At 38.4% G+C, this 16,751-nt stretch overlaps 1 protein-coding gene across 1 annotated transcript in view; it reads right to left on the reverse strand.

The window, feature by feature from the left end:
• Positions 1–16,751, reverse strand: part of DNTT (DNA nucleotidylexotransferase) — a 191,583-nt gene that overhangs the window by 153,579 nt on the left and 21,253 nt on the right. Inside the window, exon 3 of the mRNA XM_060683185.2 lies at positions 5,724–5,824. Coding sequence (XP_060539168.2) covers positions 5,724–5,824 — 101 coding nt within the window. The remainder of the gene's footprint in view (positions 1–5,723; positions 5,825–16,751) is intronic.

Raw genomic sequence — 16,751 nt, forward strand, 5'->3', positions numbered from 1 at the left:
GTAAATCAAGGACTATCCAATTGCCACACGTCAGTCAAAATCATAGGAAATTGCAATATATATAAACACCATTTTATATCCATAGCACATAAACTGGGAAGACTTGAAAGTTGTTACGGCTTTAAAAGTCAGGATCCATGTAACCAGTTCACCTTGAAATTTCAGGTTAACAATACATTATGCCGGGATAAATCCTGACAAACTTCCAACAGACTAAGCTTATCCAGTCATTGAACAGTGCAAAAAATTATCCTTTTTAAACTTATACAAACTTTAGTGTTAACTCCATGTTTCATTTGCTATAAGAACTATGCAAGCAGAAACTCAATAATGACACTACATATTCACCAGTCCTAGGATTCACACAAATCTATCTTGCTATTCTAACATATTTTACACACAACACTAGTAACTGTCTCACTTCAAAACAAAACAAAAAGTTCCTTCCTCAATTAAATGATATAACGAGAGCATGGATCATTTTCATCCATGCTTAAAATCACTACTGCTCATAAATTCAGTTGCAAATATTTTAAGTTCTTAATTCTTTTTTCTAGAATTCAAGTTTTACGTTCCCTATTCCAAAAGGACAACAGTGTGCTGTTTTTGTAGTCTTGCCATCTCTCTTATTTTCATTATCTTCTTAACTAATTACTGAACAAAGCACAGCCTGAAACAGATTGAGGGTGTCTACAGTTATTTACTTTCATACAGTAGTAAATCTTGCAACTTCTAGGCTATAAATATTAATTGAAAAATGAAGGGAAAGACATAGCTGTTAACAGTATTGATGCAAATGAGAGAGAACAATATATTCTGGAACAGACTTCAGATGTGTCATGTAGCAGGCACACAAAAACTTTATAATAATGTTCCTGTTGGGATGTCAATTCAGCTAGAGGATGCAAACTAAAAAAAAAGTTTCAAACAACCCAAACAAAGCAATATATCTTAATGTTAAAATATATCTGAAATAATTATGGAGGGGAGAGACAGACAGTGATTGTGGTATACAGTAAATTTCATAAGTGAAGGAAACAACCTAGTAGCGTGAACAATTTCTGAATTATTAGTGATGCGGTGAATTGAAATTTAGCATCTAGCAGAACTTGGTTGCAGTCTGACATTCAGCACAGCCAATCTGTTCCTCATTTCAGTGGAATTATTAGCATTCTTTGCATCCTGAAAATATACATATATTCATATTTAATACACAGAGAGACCCACAGCAATGACTCTTTGACAGTGGCCTTGGTTTATAACTATAGAATCCATTTTCCCAAACCTTCTTGGATATTAAATAGGAGGCAAGGATTTGCCTATGGGAAATCTTACTTGTTAAATGGGTTGATGGTGTTATTTTTTTTACTGCAAGATCAAACCCAGCATCTCCAAAATGCTAAAAAAAAGTGGGTCTGAAAATTATAGTCCCACTCATACTTTAAAGTCATCATACTGCTACCAGCCTTGTGGTCCTTGAGCAGGACACAGAGTAAGGGTGTTCCCTGCTTTGAGATTTCTTTTAATTCCAATACAGACAAGAACTCTGTGCTGATTTTGCACTGAAAAAAATGTTTCTAAAATAATGAAGTTGAGCAAACACCTGCCAGGAATTATTTGTGCATATTACAGCACATTTGAACTGGGCTATACTATAGTGTCGATTCAAAGGTCGGCAGTTCAGCGGTTCAAATCCCTAGTGCCGCGTAACGGGGGGAACTCCCGTTACTTGTCCCAGCTCCTGCCAACCTAGCAGTTTGAAAGCATGTAAAAAATGCAAGTAGAAAAATAGGGAGCACCTTTGGTGGGAAGGTAACAGCATTCCATGCACCTTTGGTGTTTAGTCATGCCGGCCACATGACCACAGAGATGTCTTCGGACAGTGCTGACTCTTCGGCTTTGAAGCGGAGATGAGCACCGCCCCCTAGAGTCAGGAACGACTAGCACATACATGCGAGGGAAACCTTTACCTTTACCTTTATACATAAGATGAGGGCCAGTTCAGCCTAGTGGTTAAAGCATCAGCTAGAATCTGGGAGACTGTGAGTTCTAGTTCCACCTTAGGCACAAAAGCCAGCAGGGTAATTTTGGGCCAGTCACTCTCTCTCAGCCCCAGAAAGCAGGTAATGACAACCTACTTCTGAAACCTTGCCAAGAAAACTACAGAAACTGCCCAGGCAATTACCAGAAGTTAATCCTGATTTAAAGACCAAAAAAAGGGGGGATAAGGTATAGGTAGGCCAGAATGTGTAAAATAATTGCACTGACTTTTGTTAGATATACAACTTTGGAAGGGAGAAGGGAGGGGGAAAGTAGATAGACAGGCTACCAGTCAAAACAAAAGGTTTTCTTGTGGGAACCAAGGTCATCCCAACAGGTAGCAAGTGAAGGAGGAGAGGAGTGACCAAGCAGCCTCCCAGCTGCTTTCATTGGACAATGTGACTAGGGAGGAAAATATTTGCTCTTTTAATTAAGGGGAAAACCACGGGAACTTTTAGAGTTGGTTTTCACTAGCTGTGCCAATATGATGTATCCAATAAACATGTTCTTTGAGGAATCTGCCTGCCTCGGAGCTCTGCTTTTGGCGAATGAGTTACTCAGAACACTGACACTGAGACTTTTTAGCAGCAGCATCATTCTGGGTTCCATGATCAGAATGGAAGAGAAAGGGGCTTAAGAATGGGACAATTGATAGTATTACAAAGCAATGCCCTTAGCCTCTCTGATAGGGATGCATTGGGGAATTTCTAATGGATTTTTTTTTTTTGTCTGCGTAGCCTCCAGCCAGATCTGATTCATTTTCAGACCTGGTCTTTCTTTTGCGCGTGTGAAAGCTGTATGCATGTGCAGATGGTGCGGTTGCATGAACAGCACGTGGGGAGGAGCCGCGTGTTACCACAGATGGCACGCGAGTGCGCGCAGGGCGTGAAGCGCATTCCTGTTTGGCACTCGGTAAGTAAAAGGTTCACCATTACTGCCCTATACCATTTCAGACAAATGGCTGTCCAATCTCTTCCTAAAAGAAAACTTCTTAAACGTTTTCTTTCAATGGGTATGAGACGCTTCTCACCAGGGCATCTTCTGGATGCTTTGCTCTCAGTGATACTATTTAGATCAGGGGTGTCAAATTCGCGGCCCCTGGGCCTGATGCATCACACACTGGCCAGGCCTCCCCCGTTTTAGTGAAGGAGGAAACAGTCACGATACGTCACGTGCCGATAACATGATGATGCGAGTTTGACATCTCTGATTTAGATATTAAAAAAATAAAATACTTATTTCACTGACTAACTTAATAACTTTTATTCTAAAAACTTTAATTACATTATTAATTTTCTTCCCCACCCCCACCCCCCAAATATGTGGTTGAAATAACAGCATTTTACTTCCAGTTTCAGTGGATTCAGAGTTCCAAGTCAGAATGAATCCTGCAGGGTGAAGAGCTCTAATTGATTACAGCAGATTGTTAATGACTGTGCTCTGAAACAACCATGTGATTGATTCGGTGTTTGCCAAGCTCAGAACTCAATCACTCTTCACTCTTCAAATCATTTGATTGTAAATGCCACTACCAATATTAAAAAAAAAAAATGCAGCTTGAAGATCTCAGCTGGGCACACACTAAAACTATCAGAGGTGTGGGAAGCCCCTACACACAGAGAAGAATGAAATATTTTGAGGAATATTAAAAAAGGCAGAATATTATATTTCCCTAAAGGAGAAATGGAAACCATGTTTTTAGAGACAGAAGGCAGACTCAGTCTTTCTTTATAGCTCCCAGCAGATATTTTGTGTATATTAAGAAAGATTGGGCCAGCATATTCACAAAACAAAAGAACTTCCCCTCCAAGAATGTGATTAAAATTTACATTCTCCTCTACCCAAAATTCTAAGAACAGGACATGACCCTTTAGGACAGTGTTTCCCAAAGTGTGGTACGGGAAGAGTTTGGTGGGGGTACGCGTTGCACCGGAGTTTGGTGGGGATCACGTGGGAATATCCACTGCACCATGCTTAGCTGCGCCCACAGAACAAGGAAAGAAATAGGCGCATATCGCAGTTTTTACACGGGAACTGGGGCCATTGTACATCGTACGATCGAAAAAATAAATATATTTTAATTTTTATTAAAGCATATGTTTTTTATGAGGGGTACTCAGCATTACGAAAATTATAGAAGGGGTACACATATGTCAAAAGTTTGGGAAACACTGCTTTAGGACATAATAGGATTAACCCACCACCATTTAACAAAAGACACAAGCCCCTTCATTGCACAGCCCCCCAGAACAGTTCAAACTTCAAAGTCACAGAAACCTATAAAGATCCATCCACTCATTCAACCATTTGGTCAGCTGCCCCAGAACCGCATGCTGCTGGTGGTTCTGCTTCATCAATAAACTTTCTTTCCAATCTGCCTCCATGTTGTTCTCCCAACTTGAAACTGAACCAGATGGATTTTTCTTCCAATAGAGGCCACCACCTATCTTACTATTGGAGAAGAATTTTGATAAAAAGTTTCATTTATCAAGCTTTCAGATGGGTAGTGGTCTCTCCTTTGCAAGGGTGTTTCCAAGCAGATCCTGGAGAGCAACCTGTGGAAATACCCTAATTATTAATTTCTTGCATGAACAGAAATTGAAATAGATGTCTTACAAAACCCTCTCCAGTTTTATGATTGACCGCATGACCATCAGTTTTCTAATTGCTTATTTACTGCTGGATTTGTTTGTTATCCACTCAATAGCAACTCTGAGCAGTTGGTATACTCTAGAAATCATGTTAATCTTCCATTGCTCTTCAGATCCCAAGAGAGATAAATTTATCTCAGAGATTCCTGCAGCCAACAGCTATGAAGATTTATTTGAGAAAGAAACAGAGCTGTTTGAGTTGGCTTTCTCCTGCACACATATAAAGAGAGAGGAAAACACAGAGAAAGAGAGAAAACAGGGTGTGATTCACACTCTCTGGTGTCAGTTTATGATGCTGGGACTGTGTGTGTGAATTGAACTAAGTAACCATGTGGAAAAAGGCTAATGGCGTGCATATTTCCTTCACACTTCCTCCTTGCAGGATGCTGATTAGCTAAGAATGGATCTGTCTCTGCATTTTCTTCACTCAGGCACAATTCCCAGCCATTTGACAAGTAGCTCCAATAACTCTGGATGGATGAGATCAAAGGAACTGTCATTCATTCTCAAGTATCTTTGGCCAATTGTTACCTGCCAATGTATTGGAACCACTATTCTCAGAAAATGTGTTCAAGGTAATAAACTCCAGAAATTATTAGGTTACAGCTCACATAGAAGCCTCTCCATGCACATCAAAGGCCTCCAGTGCAGAAAATTCCATTTTACCTATGGAGATTCAAGTTCAATGACATCACTAACAATGTGTAACAATGGGAAAAAGCTCCTTGTCTCTCAGTGTTAAATTGTGCACGGGACTGCATCACCTATACAGAGCTTTGTGACCAAAGAGTTTGTAAATATGTAAGATTTAATTCAAAATTATCCAAACATTGTATGTTATATTTGCTTAAAAATAAATCCAAATCCTGTAATTTGCAGGAATTCTTTCCAAATGGGGGAAAGAAAAACTGGAACAGATATTTCTATGAGTATATGAACCACAGATTTATGGTTCACGACTTGTATATGAAAATATTAGCAAAATTCCTTTAACCTTGGCAGTAAAACTATACATATATATATATATATTACCGTCAACTTTTGGTTGTAATTCTTTAAAGTTGTCCTTCTCTGGCAGGCATACGGGGAAATGCGAATTCCACCAATATCTCGAGTAGCAGAATGATCTTCATCTACCTAAGTAGATGGGGAGAAAAGATACCATTTGTCAATCCAACAAGTCAGAGAACAAAGGTTTCAAACCATTTCAAATGAGTATCTTGATCTCTCATAAGTATATGTTCTGCACAATCACCTCCTATCATATTTACAGACCCCTCGCATCCTGGACATAAATTGTTTCAATTCCTACCCTCAAAACGACGCTATAGAGCACTGTACACCAAGACAACTAGAGACAAGAACATTTTTTTCCCGAATGCCATCACTCTGCTAAACAAATAATTCCCTCAACACCGTCAAACTACTCACTAAGGCTGCATTACTATTGCTATTGGTCTCCTCATTGTTCCTGTTGCCCATCTCCTCCCACTTGTGATTGCGTGACTGTAACTTTGTTGCTTATATCCTTGCAATTTATACTGATATTGATTATTTCCTAGTATGATTTGATTGCTTATTGTACCATATGACTGTCTCTGGGTGTTGCGCCTTGTAATTCTTGACAAGTATATCTTGTCTTTTTATGTACACTGACAGCATATGCACACAAATTCCTTGTGTGTCCAATCACACTTGGCCAATAAAGAATTCTATCTATTTATCTTCTATTCACATTAAAGTGGATACAGATAAAGCTCTTCCTTGTTGTCCCATTTGAAAAATTTTAAGATTTATGGGACGAGTCCAACATATAGAGTCCATGCTCCATGCACGTAATTACTAATTTCCTTGCAATGCAAGACCTACAAAATTATAGGAAGCAGAAAGTTAGGTAGGACCTATTTATCCATTTGTTCATTACTTTTGTTAATAAACAGAACACTTGGACACTTAGATAAATGTTTTTCAAAAGAGCATAAAAAACCTGTGTTGGGTTTATGTGTAGGCCTACCCATAGACCCAACCAGTTAACAATCAATATGTGGCCTTAAGGAGAAGCACAAACATTTTAAACATACATATTCATGTTTTTATTCAGGATGTCATCATCCTGTCATCATGCAGACATTAAGTAGGCAACAAGAAGAATTATATAGAGTTTTCATTTTGGGTTAAGCAATCAGGGCTATCCTAGATCTGCTTAGAATAGAGTAGAGTAGAGTAGAGTAGAGTAGAGTAGAGTAGAGTAGAGTAGAGTAGAATAGAATAGAATAGAATAGAATAGAATAGAATAGAATAGAATAGAATAGAATAGAATAGAATAGAATAGAATAACAAAGTTGGAAGCGACCTTGGAGGTCTTCTAGTCCAACTCCCTGCTTAGGCAGGAAACCCTACACCACTTCAGACAAATGGTTATCTAATCTCTTCTTAAAAACTTCCAGTGTTGGAGCATTCACAACTTCTGGAGGCAAGTTGTTCCACTGATTAATTGTTTAATGGTCAGCAAATTTCTCCTTAGTTCTAAGTGGCTTCTCTCCTTCATTAGTTTCTACCCATTGCTTCTTGTCCTGCCCTCAGGTGCTTTGGAGAATAGCTTGACTCCCTCTTCTTTGTGGCAACCCCTGAGATATTGGAACACTGCTTGTTTTATTATTCCTCTCTTTTCCTTTTCTTGTAAATTTTTTTGAGTCCTGAATTCTCACCAATTGTCTAGTCTCTGCCTTGAAATACAATAATATTTCCTTGATTTAGACAGAATTGTTTTCAGGAAAATGGAAGAGTTAACAGAGGAGAATCGGATTAAACAGAAACTTTGTACTTCTGACTGAAAGGCATAACTACACTATCCCATATGTACTGTAGGAGTAACACCAATTCAGTTCTACACAAACAGAATGATTAACAGAAATCTCAAATGAACTTTGTATAACCAAAACCCAGAGTAGAATTCATATAAAAATTGTAATGAAATAAAAACAGAGCGAAAATACTCTGCTATGAATATGTTTAAAGCAGCTTGTGATGCTTTGCTATCTGAATGAACTTAGTGTGGGGTACTTTGCCACCTCTAGAAATAAGGAAGAGTTGAAATAAAGGTTAATTGGTTTTTAAGGGTTTTCAAATTAATTCTGCTGTAATTTAATTGGAGCTACATGAAATAGACATTGCTTATGTTACGATCAGCTAATTTTAGATGAGGGTCAGTGACAAATATTGGACTCTAGTAGAGTGACAAGACCTGCCCACTGCAGAAAGGTCACTCTTACCTAGGAGGTGAGAGAAAACTGCTAGGATCTGATGCTATAATTAGGCAGAATAAGGCAAATTTAGGATATCAGCATAGAAGAGCAAATTGTGTACTTAAAAAAGTATTTGCGTTCTCCACAATCAAGCTCCAATTAGTTTTAACTAGAAATGATAATGTAATTGATCTAAAACAAGGAAATGTTCAGGTAATCAAATAATTACAAAATTGGGGATATTCAAACGTCAGTTGAGACAATAATTGTTTAGTTAATTTATTCAATATACTTATCAGCTATCTTAGAGATTAAAAGAAAAGGGATGTTGTGAGGATGTAGAATAATAAAACATATTGCCTGCACAAAGTCAGTACCGATAATTTAGAACAGCCTGAAAACAAATCAAATTAAAATGGCTCACTCCACCCAATGAGATAATCAAATTAAAACAAATTCCATTCAGCATCTCAGTGGCACCCATAAAAGGAAGCAATAAAGAAAAAAATTATCGTTTTAGCTCTTCTAAGAGACTATGAGGGTGAGATCAGATACCTTAATACATTGTCTACCACAGCAGTCAAACTCTTTTTAGAAGATTAAGTAATAAACTGTGTCATGGAGGCACACACAGAGATGGCATGAAGAAACTATCAAGAGCATTAAACAACATAATAAAGTATACAGAAATGGGGTTGTTTTAACTCACCTTTTAAACATGATCAATGAGGTGCTTAGCTGGACTCCATAGGACAATAAATTCTAGAACCTGGGACCTGCTGAGGTGAACCATTTCTATAGACTAGAAGTTCCCAACCCCTGGGCTGCAGCCCACTATTGGGCTGTGACCTGTTCAGAACCGGGCCGCAGAATCGGGAGGCGAGCACATGTGCAGCTCCACCTGTGTGATCAGCTGCATTTGCGGTACATGTGCGCACATCATTTGCATGGAACCATCCCCTCTTCCTCCCTACCTCCACCAGTCTGCAAAGCCGGAAACATTGGGGACCACTGCTATAGATGTCCAGAACCAAAGAGATATGTAAAGTATAGCCATTTTTGAAGACCACAATGAGTATGGACATTCAGGTGGGGGAAAAAAATCCATCACATAACTGGTTCAAGATGGGACATGGATCCTCTTAGTCACAAAGTTTCATCTTGTGGAAAATTCTACCCGCATCCCAAAAAACAAAACCACTGGCTATTTTGCTGTGGTAGAAAACCCTGAAGTCCTAGCACTAGCCCTTAGACTTATATACCGCTTCACAGCCCTCTTTAAGTGGTTTACAGAGTCAGCCTATTGGTCCCAACAATCTGAGTCTTCACCGATCTCGGAAGGATGGTAGGATGGGTCAACCTTGAACTGGTCAGGATTGAATTCTTGGCAGTGGGCAGAGTCAATCTGCAATACTGCATTCTAACTACTGTGGCTCCATGGCGCTAATAATGTCTCTCTCTTTTTATGTGGAAACTTTGTTTGAATTGATGATAATGGGCCAGTCATTTTTTTTTAGTAAATTAACACTCTTTGTAAATTAAAAATAAATAAATAAATGTGATTAGTTTTGGGGCCAAGGAGAAAAAGAAATGAAGGCTGTGATGGATGAAATAGGAATTCATATCATGTATATGGGTAGAACTGGGAATCTCCACAATTTTCATGTTTTTTTTTTAATTTGATTTATATGCCGCCCTTCTCCGAAGACTCAGGGCGGCTTACAATGTGCTCAGCAATAGCCTTCATCCTTTTGTATATTTATACAAAGTCAGCTTATTGCCCCCACAACTGGGTCCTCAATTTACCTACCTTAGAAAGGATGGAAGGCTGAGTCAACCTTGAGCCTTGGCGAGATTCGAACCCTGCAGTAATTGCAGGCAGCTGGTCTTAATAACCAGCTTAATAACAGGGTGCCTTAAACCCCTGTACTACCAAGGCTCTTATGTGATGTTTTGGGGATGGTTGGCTGGTTACTTTAATGTGCAAAGCTACATATACTTCAAAATGGCACTTGCACCACTAAAATTACTAGTTTGTGGCAACTGTACCAAGTCAAATTCATCAACATGCTTGGAGATGTCTATGGAGATTCTCAGTCATCCAGATTATGATTGTCCCAAAGGTGCTTTTTCAAGAGGCAACTGGGCTTGTTTTTCTTTGAAGATTTTTGCTTCTCAGCCAAGAAGCTTCTTCAGCTCTGACTGGATGGTGGGAAATGGACTTATACTCCTTGCAGACAGCTGGTCATTTGCATTCTTTTAGAGTCATTGAAAGAATGCAAAGGGCCAGCTGTCTGCAAGGAGTATAAATCCTTCCATTCCCCACCATACAATCAGAGCTGAAGAAGCTTCTTGGATGAGAAGCAAAACAAGAAAGTCCAGTTACCTCTTGAAAAAGCAGATTTGGGATAACATGCTTGCAAGTTTCTGAGGTTGTCATTGATTATTATTGAATTTAAAAGTAAGAACCAATCTTTTGAATTCTGATAAAAAAAAGTAAATGAAAATTCATGCAAGGGATAGACTATTAATGTCACACTGTCTGTTAAGGATATTGTTGTTGTGTTACCAACCAGCAGAGTGTAGAGCACAGAGAAACATTGCTGAGAGCAATGAATAAGAGATGTGCAAACTGGTTTATCAAAAGTTTACTTTATAGTGAAAAAACAATCTTCTAGTCTTTTAAATCAATCCAAGTCTTTGCCAGTTAAATTAGTCCAGTGATACAAAAACTCTTCTTACCACACAAACAGTAGTTGGTTAGAATAACAAACTCACTCTGATTCACAAACCACGATGGTAGCAGATCCATCCAACGATGATAGCACAATGGTAGCAACTCCACACACTATGGTAGCTTATCATCAACTGAATATTTTACAGTACCTTTCTTAAATACGTTTACAACTAGTGATTATCTAATTACAGAATGACTCAGCATTACAATGAATCAGCAGGAAAAATTTTAAAGTCACACAATACATATCCATGTTAAAGTCACAGAACACATATATTGCCTGGACAACTTGTTAGGCTCAAACCATATCCTAACACTGTCAAATGACTAAGCTACCATGAGCAGTTAGTTTTGAACAGGTTTTCAAATTCCATTTAATGTTTGTATAGCTAGAGACTTATTTTTCTGCATGAGACTGAATAATAAATGGCAGAGATATCATTGCTGCCCACCCAAGTCAAACTGCAAAGTATTTAAGCCCAGGCAAGTAATGTTGGCTTCGAAGACCATTCCTGGTAGTCCAACTTGTATTGATGATACAACAATTATACCCCATGACAGTCAGTATGTGAAGCAATTAAGGCATCATACCAGAAACTAGGGGTCTTTGAGATCTAATTCCACCTGAGGCACAAACCCAGTTGGATAATCTTGGGTCAGTCACACACTCTCAGCTCTAGGAAGCAGCCAAGGGCAAATCACTTCTGAAAAACCTTGCCAAGAAAACTGCAGGGACTTGTCCTGGAAGTCGCCAGAAATCAACACTGACTCTTTCAGGCATGCATGCATGCATGCATGCATGCATGCATAAATAAATAAATAAATAAATAAATAAATAAATAAATAAATAAATAAATAAATAAATAAATATCCTTTTTGCAGTATCACCTATCTTCATTTTTTTTCTCTTGCTCCACAAGATCCAGTAGAGTTCCAGTTTCTTCTATGAAACAATGTCATCTAATGGGACCCAGAAGACAAGCTTTTTCTTTTGTGTTACTTGCCCTTGGAACAGCATCCCCTATTGTATTTCAAATAATTTGCTTTCCTCTTATGATCTCCATAAGATGCTCTTTACTACCTGCTTATTGTAACTAAGGTAGCCACATCAACGTGAGGTGCTATTCAGCCGGTTTGTACTAGTTCAGGTGAACCAATAGCGGCGACTGCAGGTGGGACCGCCCACCCGCCTGGACGTAATGCCGTCCTATTTAGCCACACTTTTGAGGCCGGGCGCATGCACGGAAGGCTGGGCGCATGTGTGGATGGCGCACACGCAAAGAGAGTGTGTGCGCATGTTGCGAACCGGTGGTAAGAATATTGGAAACCCACCGCTGACATCAACAATGTTGAATGGTGCCGTGAAATTTAATCAGTGATTATAACAAGGAGACGTATCTACTGCAGCATGGAAGTAGATGTGTTTTCAAAGATTACGAAAGAGCAGGAAAAGTTAATTGATTATTTTAATCGGACAGGGATTCTTAACTTTCTGTATCTTAAATCCCAGCTGTCACACCATTTAAGAAAAACCAAACCTCCCTTATTTATATGTTTAAGATGTATAAGAAGTGTGAGAAGCTTATTTATATATATACAGACATCATAGAATAGAATAGAATTAGAATAGAATAGAATAGAATAGAATAGAATAGAATAGAATAGAATAGAATAGAATAGAATAGAATAGAATAGAATAGAATAGAATAGAATAGAATTTTTTATTGGCAAGTGTGATTGGACACACAAGGAGTTTGTCTTGGTGCATATGCTCTCAGTTTACATAAAAGAAAATATACGTTCATCAAGAATCATAAGGTACAACACTTAATGATAGTCATGGGATACAAATAAGCAATCAGGAAACAATATCAATATAAATCGTAAGGATACAAGCAAGAAAATTACAGTCATACAGTCATAAGTGGAAGGAGATGGGTGGTGGGAACGATGAGAAGATTAATAGTAGACTTAGTAAATAGTAAATAGTTTGACAGTGTTGAAGGAATTATTTGTTTAGCAGAGTGATGGCGTTTGGGAAAATCATAACTTTTATATTTACATTTGTGGTAAACTGGAATAAGAAATCAGGTTCAATCAAGCTGTATGTTTACTTACATGATGTTATGCGGTTCACTTACTTTAGGTTTATAGATGTCCTCTGTGCCTCTCCTGGAACATCCTTAAGAATGGAATTTTTATTATTCTGCTAATTAGCTAGTGACTAATTAGAGTTCAGGCAGCACTGAAGTATAAGTACTGCCATACAGCTTTATCTCTTCCTGCTATAAATGCAGGGTCAGCTGGTAAGAATCATGAGTACAATCTTGGCCCTTTTTATATATCAAAGTGGTTGGGTTGTAGTTGTAGGAATTTAATGTTTTCACACTCTGAATGTTTGTGTTTCTTCCATTTCCTTATCAGTTACAAAGCAAATCTTTATTTATTTGGAATCTTTTGCAGTCTGGGAAGATGCTCAAACCATCTTTGATTGATTATCTCTGTGAGATCTGTGTGACCCTGGTGTTTTGCTCTTGGCATTTCTAGGTTTAAGAGACCAAGCAGCCACTTAACCCGCTAACTTTGGACTGAATAAAATGGCCATTTGGACCGTCTCCGTTTGCTTGTTTCTTGATAAGTGATTTTTACCAAGACACAATTTTAAGCACTTCAAATTTCAGAGGCTTATCTTGTCTCCCACCTAGATTACTTTTTCAATCCTTTGGTGGTAAAAGTATTATGGATTGAGAACCAAGGCACCAAATAGGTGGTTCTTTCAACCGGCTCTTCTGTAAAAGAGTGGAAACAAGAGTTTGTAGAAATCACCTATAAATGTATGAAATTATTTGTTATAATTCTCATTTGGCCCTGATTTTTAGGAGACATAATTGCGCATCCACTTAGGTACTTTATAAGGTCTGTACTTTAGAATTTACCATTAAAGTATAATTCACTGTTTAAATTATGATCAAGCCTGAAATAATTTTGTTGCAACTTATTGAATCCCATTTAGCTCACTCGCCAGGACAGATTCAGATGCACACACGGTATTTTTTTTTTCCTTTCAAAAATACATTGCAAAAATTACAAGTAAATTGAGTTTTTTAAAGATAGAGGGGGGGAGGGAGAGAGGGAGGGAGGGAGAGAGAGATCTAGGGGGATGACAGTAAAAGAGCTTCTCTGTGTACCTACTCTTCCTTTTCTACAGTACTTAAATATCTCAGTAAAGAACTAATCTATCTGGAACTACTGTGTTTTTCAAACTGAGCTGTTCTATATAATTTCGAGCTTGTGAAACATATTTTTTAAAGAAAAGAAACAGCATCCTTTTGCTAAACTCTGTGTTTTTCCCACAGGGATACCACTTATCCTCCACTCAGCCTTTTCTTGGATTTCCAGAGCCCAGTTTAAATGTCCCCATGTTACTGTGCCCACTGTCTTGTTGGATGGGGGAGGGGTGGGGTGAATGCATTTACCTAATTTGGGGTATCTTATACAACACACGGCACAGAAATCGCTTAACATCAGACAGAGGCTGTGTTGCCATTGGACTACAAAAGAAGTCATCTCCTTCTGGGGAAAGCCCCCAACTTTTCATGCAAAAGCCCTTTGTTATTCTAAAATATTTCCAAGTATAATGTAAATGAAGCGGGCTCTGATAGATAACCACTGGATAACTTTCTATTCACTCTATTCTAAAAAGCAATGCATCCGGTTGGAAAAAGTACAAACTCAGCCAAAATCCTTTTGGTTCCTCTAGGAGGCCTCTAAGTTGTCAGAAGAAAGGAACATTCTAATGACATACAGCTTAAAGGTTGGTTAGGTCAAGGGGATCCACATGACTTAAAAGTTGTCTATCGTCAGAAGATGATTTGAGTCTATGCTTCAGTAATCTACAAAAAGAATTATAACTGTTTTGCAAAGAAACTCAGTAATTAGGAAATGTCAATTAAAAATGACAAATGAATATGACCATATGAATTGCTGAGTTAACAGAATCCTTTGTCTAGAAGGGTATAAAACCATTGTACCTAATTTCTGTCTTTGTTCAACGCTTCATGTACAGAGCTTTGAACATATTGCGCAATATATAAATTTGTCTCTGATTAACCCAAAAGTTTTGTTTGTCTTATTAAATCCACAACATTTAGGGTCAAGATCTTGAAGCATTAACACCAGTATGTATATAATCTTGAATTACCTGTACTTTTCGGAGTATAAGACGCACTTTCTCTCCCCCCGAAAAGTGGGTGAAAATTATGGTGCGTCTTATACACCGAATGTTGCCGAAGCCCTGCCCATCTGCTGGCCCCCGCCCTTTGGCTGTTTTCGGCCTCCACGCATCACATTTTCGGCCTCCGCACTCCCCATTTTTAGCCTCCATATGTTGCATTTGTGGCCGGTTCCAGGAAGCGGGGATCAGCAGCAAATAGGCCGCGCCAAATGGGCAGCTGCAACAGTGAACAGGCGGCACTGAATGGGCTGTGCCGAATGGGCCACAGCAGCAGCAAACGCGCTGTGCTGAATGGGTCGTGCCAGTGGCAATCAGGCCACAGCAAACGGGCCACACCAAACAGGCCTCAGTGGCAGCAAATGGGTAGCAAAAGGGCCATGGCAGCAAACAGGCCATGGTGAGTGGGCCGCAATGAATGGGCCAGGTGAATACCAGATGGATGCTGGGAGGCAAAGGCAGATTTTATTTCTTGTTTTCCTTCCCCAAAAAGGTAGGTGTGTCTTAAAGTCCGGAGCGTTTTATACTCTGAAAAATACGGTATATAGTTTGCCTTCGTGTAACAGCTTCTTAAATACCTATGCTTATTCAATCAGGAATGTTGAACTTTTTTTTCCTTGAAAAGACGCTTTTGCAGCAAAACATCCTCTTTTGCAACAAAGAGGATAAACATTTTTTATTTTTATTTTTATTGCTCGGAAGCATTGAAACAGAGATTGGGGAAAATCTCATTGCCAGAGATGCTGCAATTATATCAGAGGGATGAACTAGAATGGGCTTTTTAAAAAGCAAGGATCCCCCTTGGTTTAAGTAACTCATATTCAGCAATTCCTTTATAAATCAATAGATCTCATCAGTTATAGCATGTCAATAATGCTATACATCTATTTCATTTAAAGGCGATATACAAATCTTAAGTTAATTACAATGAATTCTTCCCGAAAGTCTTTTAAAACTCTGGATGATTTTGACATTGAAATTAATAAATCTGCTGGGAGCATTTGATAGCATTAAATTTCTTTTAAATCCATTTTAGCAAGTCAATGAGAATTGACTGGAAAGATAATCCATAAATGCTGTTATATATGACATGAGATCAATTGTAACTTTTGTAGATTTGTGTTGGGGTAATTGAACAAATTTATACATACCCTGTTTCCCCCAAAATAAGACATCCCCTGATAATAAGCCCAATTGGGCTTTTGAGTGCATGGCAATAAGGCCAAGCGCTTATTTCAGGGTTCAAAAAAATATAAGACAGGGTCTTATTTTTGGGAAAACACAGTACTACCATCTTTGGCGTCATTCCTTTTTGTGAAAATGGTTTTCGAGAAATTGGAAAAATTCAACCTCAGGCATATACATTGATGAAACATAAGAAATTAATTCAATTTTCCAACTTATGGAAAATTGAAATACATACACTATTGTATTTCTTAAAAGAACTATATTGTAAATGGAAGAAGATGGGGAAAAAACTCAAGCTGTTAGCTGCAGGTTAACTTCACTCTTCAAAATCCATATTTTAATGACATCAGACAAGTATATAACCTTTGTATGGCCAAGGGCTCCACTTGACACGAGCACTAGCTAGGGAAGCCCATTTCAAAGGTGAGAACAGAGAAAGGAGGTGTGAGGTGCTCTCACATTCAAGTTTCTAACTTAGAGGCAGTTTGGGAGAAGATTTGGGAATTATTCTCTAAACCCTCAGAGATGTACGTAGCCCTAGAGATTCTGATTGAGCCTGTCTGATGAGAGAATTGTTGTCATAGAGTTGATCCTTCTCAGCAATTAACTCTGACTAGGTAGACCAACAAAAAAAAAAAAAAAAAGGAGAACCTGAACTG

Source organism: Pantherophis guttatus, chromosome 6 (genome assembly GCF_059756535.1).
Source record: "Pantherophis guttatus breed Tessera chromosome 6, ASM5975653v1, whole genome shotgun sequence".
NCBI classification, from domain to species: Eukaryota; Metazoa; Chordata; class Lepidosauria; order Squamata; family Colubridae; genus Pantherophis; species Pantherophis guttatus.